This window comes from Salmo trutta, chromosome 10, assembly GCF_901001165.1.
Source record: "Salmo trutta chromosome 10, fSalTru1.1, whole genome shotgun sequence".
NCBI classification, from domain to species: domain Eukaryota; kingdom Metazoa; phylum Chordata; class Actinopteri; order Salmoniformes; family Salmonidae; genus Salmo; species Salmo trutta.
The window spans coordinates 14,104,821-14,125,240 of NC_042966.1; the positions used below are offsets into that span (position 1 = coordinate 14,104,821).

At 40.0% G+C, this 20,420-nt stretch overlaps 2 protein-coding genes across 5 annotated transcripts in view; one reads left to right on the forward strand and one right to left on the reverse strand.

The window, feature by feature from the left end:
• Nucleotides 1–858: 858 nt before the first annotated feature.
• On the reverse strand, nucleotides 859–17,240 carry LOC115201167 (phosphatidylinositol 3,4,5-trisphosphate 3-phosphatase and dual-specificity protein phosphatase PTEN). Of its 4 annotated transcripts, none has more exons than XM_029764519.1 (10): nucleotides 16,314–17,240; nucleotides 13,398–13,482; nucleotides 10,529–10,573; nucleotides 9,142–9,185; nucleotides 8,773–9,011; nucleotides 8,265–8,406; nucleotides 6,756–6,824; nucleotides 6,179–6,345; nucleotides 5,725–5,949; nucleotides 859–5,503 (listed from the first exon to the last, which is right to left on the reverse strand). In XM_029764519.1, exons 1-10 carry the CDS (start codon nucleotides 16,390–16,392, stop codon nucleotides 5,318–5,320), a joined length of 1,281 nt encoding a protein of 426 aa, XP_029620379.1. In that variant the 5' UTR covers nucleotides 16,393–17,240; the 3' UTR covers nucleotides 859–5,317. The 4 variants fall into 4 exon arrangements, with proteins under 4 accessions (XP_029620379.1, XP_029620380.1, XP_029620381.1 ...); XM_029764520.1 differs by having other exon boundaries at nucleotides 5,734–5,949; nucleotides 16,314–17,226; XM_029764521.1 differs by lacking the exon at nucleotides 6,756–6,824 and having other exon boundaries at nucleotides 16,314–17,238.
• A 947-nt stretch (nucleotides 17,241–18,187) lies between these two features.
• Nucleotides 18,188–20,420, forward strand: part of LOC115201168 (ATPase family AAA domain-containing protein 1-B) — a 13,641-nt gene continuing 11,408 nt past the window's right edge. The window contains exon 1 of the mRNA XM_029764523.1: nucleotides 18,188–18,257. The gene's annotated coding sequence lies outside the window, so the exon portion shown is untranslated. The remainder of the gene's footprint in view (nucleotides 18,258–20,420) is intronic.

Genomic DNA, 20,420 nt, shown 5'->3' on the forward strand with positions numbered 1-20,420 from the left:
CCACCTCATCAGGAGCATGCCCAGGCGTTGTAGGGAGTTCATACAGGCACGTGGAGGCCACACACACTACTGAGCCTCATTTTGACTTGTTTTAAGGACATTACATCAAAGTTGGATCAGCCTGTAGTGTGGTTTTCCACTTTAATTTTGAGTGTGACTCCAAATCCAGACCTCCATGGGTTGATAAATTGGATTTCCATTGATTATTTTTGTGTGATTTTGTTGTCAGCACATTCAACTATGCAAAGAAAAAAGTATTTAATAAGATTATTTCTTTCATTCAGATCTAGGATGTGTTGTTTAAGTGTTCCCTTTATTTTTTTGAGCAGTATACTTAATGGCACTTAATGATCATTTGATGTGTCAAGGACCATAATAGGATACTTCTATAATTAACACCTTTCATCTAAAAGCAAATTTATGCTTGAGCCGAAAATCTGTCCAGAGTCTCCGTATGGAGGGTGTGATGCAATTGCGCGGACCCTCCGTTAGCATGCAGAGACCAAATTGAGTTCTGTACCGCGTCGCCATGCACATCCCAAATTTTCCAACAATGCGGAAGGCTACATTTAGCTCCGCATTGACATGATTGGTTGATTGTAGGTGGGGGGGGGGCGGGCGGGAGGTCCTGTATAAACACAAACTCTCTTCCTTGACAACTTCCTTCATAACAGCTCTGCTCAACTCCACAAAGCATGAATGCCCTGCTATCTGCTGAGGCCGTATCACCGTAAACACTGTCAACGCAGATGTCGGATTGACCATGCAGCACCTTTTAATAATGGAGATGCATAATTCTCATCTTACTGGTCAGCATAAGATAACAGTGGATCACAAATCAGGTATCTCACACAAACAGACAAGAATGAGACTTTATTGGACTTACGTGAAGTTTATAACACTAAGATAATGGGCAGTTTACACATACAATAACAAACAGACATTGATTTGTATGAGCATAATTATAACCTGTACAAGTCTTTCCATACATTGTTGGTTGTGTATTCTCAGTGCATAGCATTACACACAGAGCAACTGTTGCACAGCACAATAGTATCCGAACAGGCTGAAATGGAATAAGGCTGTTTTTTTTTGTTTTGTTTTTTAAAAGACTGAAAATAGAGTGAGTTAACATACCTTTGCACAAAATTAAACCCAGGGAGAAAAAAAATCCTAAACAAAAAAAATGGCAAGTGGCAGGAGCCAGGCGGCTAGCCCTGCCCACTTTTGCAGGTAAAGCCTATTTTGATTTATTGCACCCCTTCCATCTGCATGCATGACATGTCCTACAACAGTATTTAACAAGCACTTTTTTATTTATTTTATTTATTTTTCTCAATAGTAAACAAGAGGCACTTTGTGGCAACCACAGACAGGCATCATAACATATTGCACAAATCAGCTAAAAACTAGTGACATGAATCTTACACACTGGCACCTTTAAGATGATTTTAATTCTTTTTAGAGCTGAAACTAAATTTTTGATGCTGCCCGTGAACTCCACACAGGTTTTAGCCCGTGCCATATAAAAAAGGTTCCCGTAGGTTTCCCCTTTACTATATTTGTACTTTATGTTAAGGTACTGTGGCAAAATGTTTTTCAAGTGGGGCTACAGATGTCTAGGGGATGGCTTGTGGCCTTAACTTGAAGTAACTGTCCAGTGTTTCCGGATTTCTATGAATGATGTCCTATAATTAAATTACAATGAGTGAAATACTTTTCCTTACAAAAATTGGTAATTAAGCATGTTAAAATGTAGCTTTTCTGTGTTGGAATGGTGTGGGCATGTACCGGTCATTAAAAATATCAAAACGCAAGTAGACAGCTGATTGGCCAGTTCAGCCAATAAGGCAGGATGACATTCTCTATGAGGAAATGGCAAGCATTTTTTAAACAGTCCGAGACAAGTTTTAGGTGTTGAGTATTTTTTTTCCCTCCAATGTCTGCTTTTGCCACAAATGAGTATAAGACGAGTTAACATTATATGGATAGGAGTTAACTTTTTTTTTAAGTTAGAATTTCACTGGACAGTTACTTTAAAATAAGCTCGTTAACAGGGATGCCCTTGAATAGATTCATACATTTAAGCTGCTGAACATCCAGAATAGTAAGCACATGATCCAGATCTAGTAACCGGGCTAATAATAAATACTACCTGCAGACTGTCTTTAACAGAATACTGTCAGAAATAGTTTATTCATTTTTTTACTCCAGATTTTTTTCCATTTTTTTTATATAATAAAAAGGGTCAGGACATTTTTCATTCAAAGTAACACCTTTTGGTTTCTATGGGTGGGATGCATGGATACAAGATTAAGGTACAACTAGCCATATTTTTCCACCATCTTTCACTGATTGCAAGGCATTCGTTTTAAAGAGGGGAACAACAGGGGGTGGGGGGGGGGGGGGTGTGTGTGTGTGTGAAATACTGTGGACCACTGACTGAAACCCTGCAAAAACCTGTAACAGTGCAAAAGTCTAGTACAATATGTTGCTCTAATAATAGTAGCTTTAAATAAGTACTTGAACTATCAAGTCAGTGCTTGGGCAGAATGGTAGATTTCAAAGCAGTAGCAGAGTAAGCATTGTCAACTTCAAGTAAGGCAAAGAATACCTCCATAGGCCCCGCCTCCAAGAACAAAGAAAACGTTGAATAAAATAAGCTTACTTTTGGCAGGTTTTCAGTGAAGTAATAAAATGTAAACAAAAATATAACATCTAGATTAAGTGTTCCTGGGTTAGCTAGTGTACATTTAGCAATGAAGAAGTGTCTCCTTTCGACACCTCGGGAAAGTATTCTTTCGAAAAACAAGTGGAGATAAAGCAGAATGTGTGATGGGGTTGTGAAAAGAGGGAAGCCTTAATGTCAAAAGTACAAGAAAAGGCAGCTTACGTCACCACCCACTGAAGATTCTGGCCCGTGGCATGCCACAGGTCAGGTGTTACAGGTTTCTTTTTGGCATGCTTAAAAAGAAATTATGCATAATTAAATATGCTCATATAGTTTTAGGGATTTTTTATATATTTCTGAAGCAAGCACAAGACTTTCTGTAAAATCTGTAGCTGCGCTATTCTCATTCCTCCACGAAATGAAACCTGTTTGTAAAAAGGAAAAGAACAGAACAAAAAAATAAACTGAAAAAGAACCCCAGCCAGTTAGGGACAGCAACTGCAGAAGTGTGCACGTGGGCGTGCACGTTAACAGTTCTCACACACAGAAGTAGTGTGCGCCACTGAAGTTACTTGCACCATATGATTGGAACAGATTCTTGGCTCTGTTGGTATTATTGATCTTAAGTATGCAGTTTGGCAGTTTGTAAGCACCTTTTGTTGGATATACAAGTGCAATTCCACGGTAACAGAGTGATGCAGAGTCTAAGAGTTTTCACTTAGAATGTCAAACAAAAACCAATGATTGCAAAGTTAAACAGACAATACAAGTCTATAGACAAGCACTACTTAATTTCCACAGAATTTTACAAAAACATATTTACTTGAAGGAAAGGCTTGGTAACAGAATGATTTGTGATGTTGGCGCAATCATTCTGTTATTAACAAACTTTACACCTTCACTTCAAGTAAATGTGTTTTTGTAACATTTTCTGTGGAAATCGTTAAGTAGTCCTTGTGCATAGAGTTGTATGGTTTGTTGAACTTTGCAATCATTGGTTTTTGTTTGATATATATTTTAAAGTGAACAATTTGAGTCTCAGCATCCCTCGGTTTCCGTGGAATTGCCAACAAGTGATCCGGATCTCATTGGACCAAGTACGATAAGGCTGCAAACAAGTCAGTCAAGGAGCCAAAGATTTCACAAGAGAAAGATACCTAGAGCGCCTAAGTTCACATATTATCCACTCCTGGGTTGATCAAAACCTGCATTAACACCCTTGGATCGGTTCAGAGACAACGCTTTACATTCAATACCTCTGCTCCCCCGGTCTCTGACCAAGCATCAGCTCTAAGCCTATGGGCCTTGCGGAACTCAGAATAGGTCAACATCACCACCACTTCTGGTGTGTCCAGACACATACTAAGATGACAAAAGTGCAGATTGTCAACAACAACTAAAAAAACGACACTTTCCTAGAGACTGGGGAGAAACCGACACAATCACTAATGCAGGTTTTGATACATGTTCTAGTACGGCATGTTAAAAAAAAGGTACACATTTGGAACAGCTTACCTCTCTATAAGCACATGACACACTGAAGTAGTCACCAATTCAAAACATGAACCATCAAGTCAGTCAGCACTCTATACTATTGTCTTCTGTGATGATCCCCAAAACTATCTGGTTACCATTAAAATGAGGGGAAACGCCATGTACTGTATCATAAAAACAAGGGCATTCTAAATGGCTTGCCAAAAGACTGAAATCATGCCCGCAGATACCATGAGAATAAAGTTTGTCATTTTTTACCTCCTGGCTAAATACAATCAGATCTTAAATGACTTTAGAAATCTTCGTTTTTTGTTGTTGAAAAACATTGTATACAATTTATTAAACAAGATGGACATTGATTCCAATAACATGCACACTGTTTGTCGTTTAACTATAGTGTTAACGTTATTGCAACACTGGCTTCCCTGCAGTTCTCTGTTATATTATTTATCTTAACATAAAAACATCAACAATACACGGGATACTGCTTTTCTGTATACCTTGAACAGAAACGGTAGAAGGAATGGACATTGGTTAGATGTCATGTAGCTTAATAATAATGACAATAATCAAAATTCAACTGGAGAAATTCTAACATGCAGTTTATACTGCACAAACTCATGTGAGACAGCCTGCAAAAAGCACAAGAAGCATTCACAGTAGGTAGGATGAAAGGGGTGGTAAGGGCGTGGTGGAGAACAATGGATGAAGGGGGAGAAAGTGACAGAAGCACTGGCCTTGGTTTCCACAGGAGATGGAGCAGCCAAATGTAGATTTCCAATAAGCCTCTCCCATACCAGATCTCCCATCTCCTGAACGTGGAAATCTTCTCTAGTCTTTGACAACAAAAAAGGTATATTACATTACAGCTACTGAACCTTTTTCCACTCAACAACGGTGTCAATACTTTTCGGATGAAAGAGTGGGGGCGGGGCAAAAAAGTAAAAAAATAAAATAAAATTGGTCAGCATTATTGTTCTTAAATTGGTGGCATTTTCCATGACGCAAATGTCTTGCTGCCATAGGTTGGTGAGGAAAAAAAGTACTTGCTTTTCAGTTTATATTCAAGTTCTCTTTTTTCCCCCTCTCGAAAGCAGTATTTTTTTTCTTTTTTTTTTTTCTTTTTTCTTTTTCACTTCCCATAGAAATCTCTCACACTTTTGTTATTTGTGTGAGTTGCTCCTCGTCAAACGGTTCATTCTCTGGGTCAGAGTCTGTGGTGTCAGAGTATCGGTAATGGTCAGGCTCGTTGTCACTAACGTCTGGCGTTACCGAGGTGGAAGTGCTGGCCTCAGAGTTGAAGGGGTCCTCCACAGTCTTGGTAAAGTACAGCTTCACCTGTAATACCAGAGAAAACAACGTCATTATTCACATTCTGAAACATGGTGACAGAGCTATCCCAAGCGGAAACATTTTAATCTAATTACAATTTTTTGCTCTTATGAACTGCGGCAAAAGTTCATGAGAGCAATTATCTTGGCACAGTCAAATTCTTTCCCACTTATTAATCAAAAGGGTACCCCCCCCCCCCCCCCCCAATGAAATTAAGTCTTAATCACCTGACTGACCTTGAAGTTGGGGGAGAAGTATCTGTTTGCTTTATCCTTGTTGGCCTTATCCAGGTCGTTCTTCGTCAGTGAGAGGATCAGGCATTCCTTGTCGTTGTCTCCCGTTCCTCCTGTGGTTTGGATTCCTTCCTGCTCCTTCGGTAACGTCCCGTTCTCCACCTTCTCGTCTGGTCCAGGGATGAAGAAGGTGTTCACCCAGAAGTGAAACATCTTGTCCTGATAGAAAAATACATGGGGGAGGGATGAATACAGGTAAGACATGACTCCAAAAAGCAGTTACATCATCTCAACCGCAAAACAAATGTAGGCTGTACTCCAAATCCAAAATCAGAACGTGTTTTTCAGTTAAACCCAGACATTCCTCATAGTGAATCGGAATAGGCTGCTAAAACACCTCGTTTAATATGCACATAGAAATCAAAATCATACAAATCAGGAACCACACCTTTTTCATCATTTTGTTCTGTTTGTGGAAGAACTCCACCTTGATGTCTCCACACACGGGCAGCGGCTGGGGCAACTCGAAGAACACGTACTTCTCCTCCCGCCGCGTGTTCACCGGGTTGGACGTGTGGATCTTTACCTTGAGCTGGAACACCACAAACTGAGGATCTGTGGGGGAAGCACAGCAAGTTAACGCCAGTCACTCTCCTGGTGGGTGGAGAGACCACATCACAGCAGCTATAACCAGGTATCTATTATTTACATCTAGGCAAATGATGTTAAGAGGACAGCAGAGAAAGGGACAGAATTACATAGTACCACTGCCAGGAATATTAAATATAGAAAAGACTGTTACAGTAACATGCGATAAGGGCCCTACTCTGAGAAGAGTGGAACAAAACCAAGCTCATTTAAGGGAGCACTTCTAGTCTAGAATCAGTCCACTGAGTTGTGCGGGATGCAGAGTTGATTGTTACCATATTAAAAAGTTCCACCTAGTCCAACAAACACTGACTTCTAAATCTACAACAACCTCCTAGTCAACATGTAAACATTGGATGAAAGCTGCTTATTATTACCCCAGTGCCAATTCCCTTTTCTGAAACCATGTGGAATCTGCTCACTCTTGTTTTTAACGGAAGTGTCCCCTTAGAGAGAGAGAAAAAAAAATAATGAGAGATTAAACACAGAGTTCTGCTGCCCTGCCTGGGCTTGGGGAGGGAGTCGGTGGGTTATCACCAGGGCTCTGTACAAACATACTGTATACAGGCTTACAACCACCCATAAACCGATCCTGACTCACCATTTCAACATGCAAACAGCAACTTCCTGTTGTCAAGTTATTAGGAGCTTAACCAGTATAATAATAATAATAATTACATAATGGCCCTTAAAAACAAATCCTAATATTCAGATTAATGCATCTCCTAACATATAGGCCTAAATAAGCATCAGCTAACATTCTTCTAAGAAACGGGCAGAAAACACAACCTTTACATTGCTGCTACTCACTAAGATTTTATAAAAAGGAGAGGGGCGGGTGCTTGGCCGTTGATTAAATGAAACCACTTCAATATTTTGTGTGTTGTGCCATGGGAACTGACCACGTCATGCTGTGTGTGTTCAGAATTGGGCCAGGGATTGACAAAGTCTGAAAGGCACTTGCCAATCGAGCAAAGTCAGGAGTATGTTTTGATTTGCCCGAAAATGTCAATTCATTATTTACAGGAAGAAGTGTCATATATTGCTTGCCTATCACCTACACACAGTGGGGAGGAATCAGAAATATTATAACTGGAATTCTTTGTATTTTGGTTGTTATCAGTCAAATAAATCTCAGAGCTGGCTCAACTTGCCAGACTGACGTAAGTTGTCCGTCTTTCGCTTAAACAATGGGGAGGAACCAGAATGCTCAGTTTTAGGCTACTGGAATTCTTTGTTGCCTAGTTGTTTTCTCTTTTTGAAAACATATCACCTGCCCAAAGGTGCAACCTCAGAGCAGGCTCAACTTGAGCGACTGCTCAGTTCACTTGCCCAAGGCAATAGGTCATCCCTGTAGGGCCCGCTAAAGGGACAGGTGAAGTGTCAGAAAAATGTGGCTAAAGGAAGTGAAGAGGTGAAATGCCAGACACAGCTGACAAGAGCAGCCACTGACGACAGACTCACGCAAAGGGAGTTGTTATATCATAGGTCCTTATAGGTCTGTAGTCGTCTTCTGGCTATCCAGCAAGGTATAAACCCCCTTATCTGATGATGCATGCAGCCAAGTCAAATGACCAGTGAGCCAAGCAAATAATAGCAGTGAAAATAGACCATGCTGTTTTGACTAGCATAACCATAATTGCAAAACGATACACTCCACTGTGATTAATGTCAGTGTTGCATGGAGAAAATGGTTCAACAAAAAAAAAAGAGAAAATAATATGCAACATTGAGAACCAAAGCTGTGCAGAGCAAAGGAGATAGGAGCAGGACAATCAACTGAAGATCCCATTGTGAAAGTGTGTGAAAGCCAGTAGCACACAAGCCCAAGGTAAGACAGGATACAGAAACAGGATTGAGACCAATGACAAGGGGAAAGCTCTTACTACACGTTCCACCACTGAACATGGGCACCGTCTCGAACACCATCTTGTGGAACAGCAGAGCCACTGGTTTGTACTCCAGCTGGTTCTTCAGAAGGTGGCTGTAGTAGTAGACATACCGCCTCTGACTGGGGATTGTTACTCCCTGTGGAATGGGAAAGAAAAACACTTAGTGAAACTGAAGATTTTCACTGGCAGTAAAGGGGATGACGACAAGCCTTTATGTGATCCTAAAAAAATGTTAATGCCTGCAACTATTCATCATGTAGCCTACAATTAAAACAAAGATTAGCGATACTAGCAACACCCATGATGAACAGGTCTATGGTGTTGATATTATCATCATTTTATCGGTTTAACCCTTATCTTACCAGCGAGGTAAGTTGAAAATGGCCTTGGGGACGAGTTTGAGTGTAGATGAGAGGGGTTGAATGAGCCAACTAGAAAATGGGGATGATCAGTTTCCATGACAGTAGGATAGCCAGATTGGAACAATAAAAAAAAAATGTACCTTCTTATCTCTGGTCCTGACTTCGCCGTAGAAGTCGAGAGCTTCTTGTGCTTTGAGGAACTTGCCCCGGTGTAACAGGTAAGCACAGATCATGACACCCGTACGTCCCTTTCCAGCTTTACAGTGAATCGCCGCCACATGATTGTCGTCTTCACTTAACCACTGGTCAAGATCTTCGCAGAACGGTTTGATCAGCTCCAGCTGGGGCGGATTGTGATCCTCAAACGGATATTGTGCAACTGGAGAGAGACGGAGAGAGACCGGGCTCAGTTAGTTATTGTCACACGTGGGTTTTTAGTGAAAGATTGATTCATTCACTGACTGCCTGAAAGACAGTGATAATGGTTTCACTCTGATGTAATGTCTAACCTCTGCAGTTGAATTTGGTTGCGTCATAATGTCGCTCAGCGCACCTATAAAAAGGGACAAACGAAATACGTTGTTATAGTACTGGAATTCAAACAGCATCTTCTTTCTTTTGTACAATCTGTCAGCATATTACATGTTGATGTAAGATCCCTCTGATGTATGCTAGAGTGTTACAGCAACTGCAACCTCAACTTCCACACAGATTCATGGAAAACTTCAATATATATTTTGTGTCTACTGCACTTCCCCTCTGATTCTCATGACCACTAATAAGATAAATGTGTTAACCAGTAGATATGTTTCCATCCAATTGCCAACAGATTTTCAGGAGAATATTATTATTTTTAAATCTGCATAAAAACAATGAGAATTTTTCCATCAGAATTTAAATTGTTGCGGATAAAATGATGATGTAGTGCACGTAAAAATAACTTGCGGTTAAATTCCCATGTACCAAACAAAAAATACAAGTTAAATGGGGTTCAAATCGTATTTTCAACGCTACTGATGGTTTTGCCCCCCCAAAAAATTGGTCTTGGCACGTGCGTTTTAGCCAACAGCTCAGTGCGAGTATAGCATACAAGATGAGATTGTTATAGACAAAAATAGCAAGATTTGTATTTGTCAAACAGCAACCTAGCATTGATAATCACGTCACCAGAATTAGACCTTCAATATTTATTGGAAAGGAGCATCAAGCTCATCAACGTTCACTTTCACCGCCCTGTGAAGTTCATCTTAACTTATCTGTAGCATAATAAGCTGCAAGCTTGTAGTGGGAGGACCACAATATATCATTGTGTGGCTCCAAGTTTACTTCAATATGGTTATTTTATCAATATTTGTGCATTAAAAAAAAATCCCACCTTGTCTAGCGTATTTTGTTTTGTCGACATTTGGAAAGTTCACCGATAGATTTGCCGTTTCGTGACATTTTTTTTTATCTGGCATATACTTTACTACTGACATAAAAAAGTTGGATGGAAACCTGGTTAATGAGAAACCTGTGGTCTTTAGTATCTTTGTGGCGCGCAGTGAGTCATTCAGTTAATGCCAGTCTACTAACTAAACGACTTTATACTGAGTGAGGAAGACATTGTCGTAAATTCCCTTTCCAGGGTAAAACTATGCCAAAGGTTACCATGATATGATTGTTCTACCCCTTCATCATAATGCCTAGGCCTATCCATCAAGAACCACTGATGACTAAAGGCAAATAAGTGGCTACTGCGGTTTGCATTCTCAAAAACATGAGGACTTTTCTTCCTCCAGGCCTATACTCCACAGACATTTTCTGCATGCATCAGACATAACTCTGCAGCACAGCAACCGCCGCTGACCATACTGCATATGCACAAGCAAAATAGTCAGATACCAGGGTACTCACAGATTATATATCTTGTAATGATTTTTGTGTTTCGAGTCCAGAAACCTGAGGAGAGAAAGGGAGGAGAATTACTTTTCCATCAGGCACAAAAAAAAATTCACAGATTCTGGTTCGATCTAAACCTTTCAACACTAACTAACTGCCCTCTAAATCACTAACTTACACAGAATGTAATGACAGCATGTCATAGGAGCAGACTGACAGGCTCTCAGACGAGCTAAATAATAGTGTTACAACACTGACTATCCAGGGTTCTTCATTAACTTTTTCCAATGGCGACAATGGTGCTACCAACTTTTTCAGTTGGTGGCAACAGCACATGATTTGGTCGCACAAGTGTATATATATATATATATATATATATATATATATATATATATATATATATGATAAAAGCCTGGCCTGTCCCCCATAATGTGCCTGCATTCCTTCCAGAACCTGGCTAACAATGACTAGATCTTTTAACTTGGCATGCCCTTGTGTTCTTACATTGATTCGGATAGATTTACTGTAACAGCAAAGAAGAGACTTCAAATAAAGTGCAAAATTAATTTATAGAAGATTTCAAAGTGCCATGTGTTCTTTACTGCGAAATCCTCTAAGGGCAGAATTTGACAAAACGATACTTAACGACTGCAAAAATAAAATAAAGCGGGGAGGACTGATTTCCCTGTTTTGGGGCGCCAGTGTTTGGCACCAGTTGAGCGCCAGTGTTTGGCTAGCAGTATTTCTTATAGCGCACTTGTGATACATAAATGGATACTGGATTGATGCAAATAATCATGATTCTGCCAGGTAGGCATAAAGGCTATTTTGTAGTTACATTTTAATTGCCTTTTCATCTATCTGAAAACGGTTAGGCCATCATTAGCATCGCTAACAGCTACACAAAGTAGTAATGTATAGGCCCAACATGCACCACACACAGCAGGGCTTGACATTCACCGGGCCAGTGTCAACTTAAAGCTACTGGTCCAAATGAGAAAAAATAAAAAATAAAAACTGGCCCGGGTCAAGACCTGACAGGAAAGCGAATGATGTGTGCATAATTTCAAAAGCAGGTGATTCATATTTCATTTGCGGGCTGAGAAAGAAGCCTATACAGGGTTCATACAGACATTGGTAAGTCAAATTCAAGGATTTAAGGACTTTTCCAAGCACTTAATTGAAATCTTCAAGGACCTACATTTATTTCATTGTTGTAATAGCCTAAAGAAAAAAAAGCTCCCTCCAATGTATGCAAAAAAAAGTATGCATTGCCACTAAGAATAATGCATTTTTAATAGGCCTATCCAATGGCATTATGCATTGACATTTTTACATTCTAAAATATGCCAGAATAATGTGGGCATTGCCTGACGAAATAGACAGCATGCTCCCAACACACTAATTATATCTGTCCATGTGGTAGCTAGTCAGTCTCGCCATTTGAAATGTTTAAGAGTTATCGAGGGGTTACTGTATCATGTTTTAAAATGAGAAGGCAACAACAACAAATCTGGGTATCCTTTGTAATGGAACACTTTGTATGGAAAACCAAGTTGAAGCCAACATTTGTTGTGATGCTCATAACTGCACATGGATTTACCACAACAGACTAGTGCAACACTCTTCAATTGAAACGGCGGGAAAACAAATGAAAGTGCCTACTACTCTCAGAAAAACTGATTTGAAATGAAATCACGGAATAAGTATATTGTAGCAGTAGAACTTCTAACATCAGCTACCATAAATTACTTTTTTACTTTTAAATACCTTTGTTTGCATACCCATTCTTGCCTTAGCATTTACTGGTAGAGATCATAACTTGGAACATATTTCCTACCACTACCGCTGTTGGTCTTTGCTCCACGCAACAGCCAGCTGTTGGAGAGCTGCGCGCTCTCTTTGCCTGACAGATTATCTATAGGCTGTGTGTGCGCAGCAAGCGTGTGATAAATAAACAGACATAACGAACGCTTCGGGAATCCATCTGTTTTCTTAGCAATTATAGCCTAGATTAAAAATAGCATTATTACAATATTTTTCCTCACTGGCCCAAGCGGGCCTCTGACGGGGATGATCGACTGGCCCGTAGGGTTTCCAAAACCGCCCCTGTATGTTGAGCCCTGACACACATACAGACAGGGACATACCCGTGCCGTTGTTGGTTTATTGTTGGTCAATTGAACATCACTATTTGAATAAATCATGATAAAAAAAAGCTAATTGTGAACCAAAGACTAAACGTGACCAGGTTAAAAAAATACTGGCACCCTTGCGACCAATTAAAAATGCGTGTCGCTCGGCCAAGTCAAACGGTTACAAATGCGACTGTTTTGGTCGCAGTATTGAACCCTGCTATCAGTAGGGCATGTTCGTTATGTCGGTTTATTTATTTAACAGATTGGTTAACACATCTAAAAACTACAGCGTCGGGGAAATGACGAAGGCTGCTTTTTCTGTTCAGATTTCCAAAAGCCCACAACTTTCTGTGTCTACTACAGCCTGCGTAAATCGAAGGAAATTGTTTGGACAATACAACAAGAAGGGGCAGGTTAAGTTCACAGGTGGCTTGCAGGTCACTCATTTGGTTTCAGTTGACTAATCAGGTAAACCTCTGCAGCTGGGATGACAGAATGCATTTCAAACATCCTATTCTGACCACTGTCGCCCATATAATGATAATCTGTGAGAAACAAGATGAGACCAAAGATAGGCCTAGTTTACCAAAGGTTGTGCAAATTCTGTTATAGAATGGGTTTGGTTAAGGTAGTTAGGACATGTTAACTACCTGCTGTTTTCATTTACATGTAGCCCTTTTCATTCTAAGAAACCCCTTCATTATTTTGACTGGGACATCCACATTTGTTTTTTTTTAAGTACTTACCGTACTACGTCATCGATGTTGTTTCTGTAGACACCCTCAAGTCTTTCAGCAGGAAAGCCCATAGCAATTATGTTTGGATAAATATCTGAACGCAGGAGTCAAAGAAACCAGGAGTTTGGCTGCTGAGGTCAGAGACTAAAGGGAAGAATCACACCTAGGCCAATATTAATCACCAACATACACATACAATTATGATTGTCTAGCAATCGTCGTTCAATTCGCATATCTCGACAACCGTCGCACACACAAACAACTCCTTGATTTGCCCAAACATAGATATCGTATATCACATCTTACACCATACTGTACATGCATTGCTTATTATGCCAGACCAATCATGACAGAGCTGTATGGAGAACAGGACAGAGCATGTGTAATATGGAACAGATGGTGCTCTCTCTACGAGACCCAGTGACGGACATCTAACCTACCAGGCCCCACAAGGGCACCAAATAAATCACATTGTGCCACAGCCAACGGCCCCCGCCCTTCCCCATCATCTCTCCGAAAAAGCATTACATCACTCACATCATCACTTAGATATATGTATAATATAAAACGCTCACGTCGGTCTAATTTCCTCATGTCACTTGGGAAATATATCCATGCACAAAATAATTGAATTCTTCATACCAAAAAAAATGACCTATTTTGTCAAACAATTCATCAGAAATAGGCTACTACTATATGAAATACAAAACGTGATCTCTAAAATGATTATTCTATTAATGTTAATTTACTGAGACCCGGGCCGTCTCGTCACGCACTCAACTCCTCCGATAGCGTACTTTACATTTGAACTGGCATAACATCACAATGACATCATGCTCAAAAAGTACCCGAGACTACTGCAATGACAAATGCAACGTCAGCATGAGCCTCACATCTAACTGTTCCTATCAAATAAATAGTCAAATGGACTGAATGGGATCAATTCAATTGTTCCAGAACATAGGTCGTTTATAGGCCTACTGCCATTTTCCAGCAACACCATTTAGGAAATTAATGTCGAATTTTCATATTCTTAAATAGCATAGACGTAGGCCTATAAAAAAATATTTAAAAAAAACCTAACATATTACAAAAACCTCTTCGAGTCCCATGAAGACGAGGAGTTTCAAATGGCAGTTAAGGCCTAAAGGCTAATCTTTAAACCTCTGCTACTAGTGTGGTGGGAAGGCATTGCTGCTGATGCGAAATCGCATCACAATTTTAAGGCCAATCCCTAGAACTGAATTCATTACATAACCATGGCTACATTGCCTTCCCAAACACTGACCAACAATGCCTAGCACTATAGATATATCACATCAAAACAAAGTGATTTAGCTATAATACCACGTTTCACTCATAAAATATCTAACTCACGCATTATCATAGTTGCTTAGTTAGGAAAATCCTAACCCCTTGGTTCCAAAATTTGGGGTCCACTTAAGAAATCTGTACTCTTATCAAATTAATAACTTTCTCTTCAAAATGGGTATAGAATACAACCTTTTAGTGTCAACCAATGGCGTTTTACAATGTGTTGGGACGGCCTACAGGAACAACAATTTTGTGAATATGAACACAGGGCGTTTACTAGGGAATATAATGTTTCCAAATGGGGTCCCCTGCATTTTCTTACATCAATTTGTGTTTGAGTGCAAAAATGATATGGGAATCCCTGCCCTAAACCCAATTCCAGTTCTGGTTTTTGCACAGAGCTTTCTGAGACCACTGAACCAAGGGGCCACAGGCACAACAAAATGGCTTTGACCATTTCAAGTGCAAGACAAGAAGACATGACAACTGAACATGCCAATATTGCACTACAGTAGTACACGGCACTTCCTCCAATCACGCTCGTAACCTTTACCTGGCTTTTATTTGTGCATTCTACATGCACCTATACTTTCACCATTTGATTGCATACCTTGGTTAGGTGACCCATTTCAGACAAATCTAACATCTGAACACTTGTCTTTTAGAGAATGCTCTTCTCTGGTCATTCGTAACTAAACACTTTGTCCCTAACACTGCTCAAATCAATACAAACAAGCTGACCTCATTAAGACGTCAAGACAAGCAAACCAACCGTCTACTGATTACGTTCATTCTAGCACCATGGAATTAGTACATCCCACTAATAAGCAAGTACTATTACCATTTCCCCTCACGCTGATAATGATTCAATGCTTTTGGTCTTTGTCTGGCTAGCAGCAGCAACACTGATTGTGAATATAACGTTAATCCATTAGCTATAGTTTGCTAGATTATTTTGTAGGCCAGAGAACTGCAATAATGCGTCGCAAAGGTTGATCTCTTTGTTCCCCATCCAGGAGTTAGCTGGCTATATTAGCTAACTAACCAGTTGACCAATTTACAGTTGACAACTAAATAATTAATCAAAACTTCACATTATCAACATCAATTAACTAGACAACATTAGCTACCACGGGATTAGCTAGCCTAGCTACATTTTCCTTATGTTATGATGTTGAATCTCCCATTCAATCATGATGATGTACAAACTACTAGCTAGCTAGCTAACGTTATGCAAGTTATGGGATATATTTAGCTATCAAGACGGCATTTAATTTAACAGGACAGACACCTTTATCAAATAGCAATTTAGCAAAGAGTAGGTTAGTGTCATTAGCTCCCTAACGTTAGCTAGCTAGTTATTATTTCACATATAACGTTAGCTAGCTAACGTTTTAAATATAAATATATGAAGTAATGTTCACCGACTACTAGTACGTTAGCTAGCTAATCATCTTATGGATAAAGGTTAAGTTATCAATATAGGCATTCATGTGTTAGCTACAGTAGCTAGCTAACTGGATACAGTAGCTAACAATTTAATATAGACAAAGATGAAGAGACAAATTACTGTAGCTAGCTAATAATACAGACATTGAACAAAAAGGATACAAGTCAAATCCAAGTCAAACCCATCTTCCTGGTATCTCCTTTTGTTTCGGCTGACAATTTCCTTTATGATTGCAGCCATATCTGTGGCAGGAGTCTTTAACGTTTTTAAATTAAGAGAAAGTATCGTTGCCTTTGTATGAAATGTTGCCAATATTTTTCTCCCTCTCAATCCCCTTGGTGTCAAACGTTGACAGCTAGCAAAGCTAGCCGTGCTAGCTAGCTAGAATAGTTTCTGCTGCCGACAGGTCATAAAGGAGGGCCTCACTCCGTTCCACCACAGGCCCGGCTTCACAGGTCCCGCAATTTCACATAAAATCCCTCTGATGAATAGGTGATTAATTATCCAGCCCTCGGAGCGTTGTATTTCAAGAGAATACCAAGTATCTGATTTCGCCAAAAGCGCCGTGATTATGCCAGAAAAGCGGAGAGAAATCTCCCCGATGTTCCTTGCCCAGAAAAGTGACTGACACACTCGATCTCAGCACACACGTAGCTAGATATGGCTAGCGCATAGCATGTCAATTCTTAAAACCCCCCCAAAAAAGCAGTCATCCGAAAAAAAAAAAAAACATTTGAGGGAAAATTGACAGCCTCCAGTTCAAAGACTACAAATGTGTTTGATTTTTTTTACATTTCATAACACGCCTGCCGTTGTTCCCTGAAACGTCCCTTTCCCAGTACTGACTCGTTTCTCCCAGCCCCAGGCTGCACTCGCGAGCTTCCATCATGGCTTCCGTAAATTCCGTTCCAATTGAAAAACGCTACGATTGGACAGAACGTTATGCCGCAGTGTAAAATAGTTCATCAAAGGCGTCTCTCCGACAAAACGTACAATAGTGTCGAATACATTGACAAAGCTATCATTAAATGTCTCTTTAATTTAATCATTTCATTTAGAATGAATTGTTTTAATCGGTGTTGGAAGGACATGGACACTGAACAGCGACCCATCTCGTGTTTCAGTAATTGGGGAAGTTACCAATATTTAATTTAGGATTCATGACATTGACATTGATATGTATATAATCAAATCAGAGACTTTGCGTTGTGCAACTATATACTCGATGTGCTGGATGCATTTGATGTAGCCTTTTTAAATAAGTAAATTCCATTGTCTTATGGCATTGTATAAACTCGATGTCTATGGAGCAAATTGCAGGTGTATTTGATGAGGAATAAATACATTGTCTGTTGCCTGTTCACTATGCATAGACTAGGAAACAAAAACAAACAGTACTTGTCACTCACTATGCATTGCGCTTCTCACCATTTCAATGTTTTGATACTTGACAACTTCAGAGTTGTTGCACATTATGCATATTTTCCACAATGCATTACAGACTAGGAAACAAAAATAAACACAGTTGTTGCAGTGTGAGTATCTTGACTTTTCCTAGTTCTCTACCCGGACAGGAGTTTGTAAGTAAGCCAGTGTTGATGACAAGTACTAGTTATGGTCACTGGACTTGCTGTGTTAGGGCGCCTCCTGTCAGATTTGCATGGAACATGATGTAAAGTACCTACATACACATTAAGTAACAATAAAAAAAATGACGTTTTATGAGACGGGAGTACCTTCATTTGCACAATATGTGTTGTAGCCACCTCATTAAATCTAGTTTAACTTGTGTTGTTATTTACCTTAAATTGCATCGGTCTGTACTTTATTTATATTTTTGACACCTTTTACTTTACTACGTTCCTAAAGAAAAGAATGTACTTTTTACTCCATACATTTTCCCTGGCACCCAAAATTACTCGTTACATTTTGACAGGAAAATGGTCGAATTCATACACTTATTGAGTACTTTTTTCCATCAGTCCCATGCCACAGAAATATTGAGGAAATTATTTTAGTGTCTATTCCAAAACAGTAGGGGGCACCTATCACGCCGAGCCTCATGCTGACCACCCCCGGACAAGAGTAAGAGTCGGAAGCGAGAGGTGAGTGTCACACCAGTCCACATGAGCAAACTGTGATGGTTTATTTGTTTTTCTAAACATGTTAAATGTTCTTATTAGAAATAGATGGATTAATCCAACACATTTCACAAGGTGTCCGGGCTAGCAGGATTTTTCCCCCTACAAAGTAACGACTAATTGTGGCACGAGGCTGCATGCTAACTGGAAGGTCAAAGCTAGCTCTCGAAAACCCTTCTCCGTTTGTAGGGTTTTCAGTGGTTATTTTCGCCCACATTTGGCTCCATGTGAACTACAATTCCGACGCTGTGTTTAACGTTTAGAAAAGGGGCATATCAGTAGATTGACTTATCTTTCATATCAGCAAGACAGAATCATTCAAATAAAAAATATACTTACTGTAGGTGTTTTGCACAGAGCCACAAGCTCCAGTGCCTCCAGTTGATGAACTAATTTGGGTATACACAAAGGTGTTCGGATCATGGTAGATAGCTAATTAGCACAGGTGGCCGCCTATGTCTTCCTTAAATAAGCGATGTAACGTGAAGATATGACATATGGCCATGTGGGAATACTAATGCCGTGTTTACATGGTAGTAGGAGGTAGATGGCAAACCGGATGTCATTATTTTCAATGAGAGCACGACTGTAAATGCCGGCGGTGAATCCCATCAGCCGCCACGGTAGACTGGACTTGCCGCCAAAGTTCAAATATTTAACTTCGGCAGTCAGTGTTAGCATTGTTTTCTACCGATGTTGATTTGCACTGATTGTTTACTGAAATCACTATAGCAACACATGCCTTGTGTTGGCTTGGCTTTGCTGTCACCCTCTTTCTTACTTGCTTGATCCGCTATGCCAACAGGTATGATGTTTTTTGCGTCCCTCGTCTAAACGCAGCATAACCCTAACCTAGCTTTCAAACTCTGAGGCATTCTGCATTCTTCTTACAGTTTTCAGCCATTAGCTTCGCCCACTTCTACCTCTTGTGAACTACAATCCGATACTTCAATAATCATTGCTTTCAAAACACATGGCCCTTATCTTTCATCAGCGAGAAAGAATCCTTCAAATAAAAAAATATGAACTTACTGTAGCAGTTTTGCATAAATCCATACAGATTAAGCATTTCCAATCCAAAATTCAATCTAGAATCGGCTTCCTATATCGCAACAAAGCGTCCTTCACTCATGCTGCCAAACATACCCTCGTAAAACTGACCATCCTACCGATCCTCAACTTTGGTGATGTCATCTATAAAATAGCCTCCAACACTCTACTCAACAAACTGGATGCAGTCTATCACAGTGCCACCTGTTTTGTCACCAAAGCCCCATACACTACCCACCATTGCGACCTGTATGCTCTCGTTGGTTGGCCCTCGCTTCATACTCGTCGCCAAGCCCACTGGCTCCAGGTCATCTACAAGTCTCTGCTAGGTAAAGCCCCGCCTTATCTCAGCTCACTGGTCACCATAGCAGCACCCACCTGTAGCACGCGCTCCAGCAGGTATATCTCACTGGTCACCCCCAAAGCCAATTCCTCCTTTGGTCGTCTTTCCTTCCAGTTCTCTGCTGCCAATGACTGGAACGAACTGCAAAAATCTCTGAAGCTGGAGACTCATATCTCCCTCACTAGCTTTAAGCACCAGCTGTCAGAGCAGCTCACAGATCACTGCACCTGTACATAGCCCATCTGTAAACAGCCCTTCTATCTTTTATTTTAATATTTTTTTATTTCACCTTTATTTAACCAGGTAGGCAAGTTGAGAACAAGTTCTCATTTACAATTGCGACCTGGCCAAGATAAAGCAAAGCAGTTCGACAACATACAACAACAGAGTTACACATGGAGTAAAACAACATACAATCAATGATGCAGTAGAAAAAAAATAAAAAATAAGACTATATACAATGTGAGCAAATTATGTGAGATAAGGGAGGTAAAGGCAAAAAAAAATGCCATGGTGGCAAAGTAAATAAAGTATAGCAAGAAAAACACTGGAATGGTAGATTTGTAGTTTGAAGAAAGTCTACCTACCTCATCCCCATACTGTATTTATTTTATTTATTTATCTTGCTCCTTTGCACCACAGTATCTCTACTTGCACATTCATCTTCTGCACATCTACCATTCTAGTGTTTAATTGCGAAATTGTAATTACTTTGCCACAATGGCCTATTTATT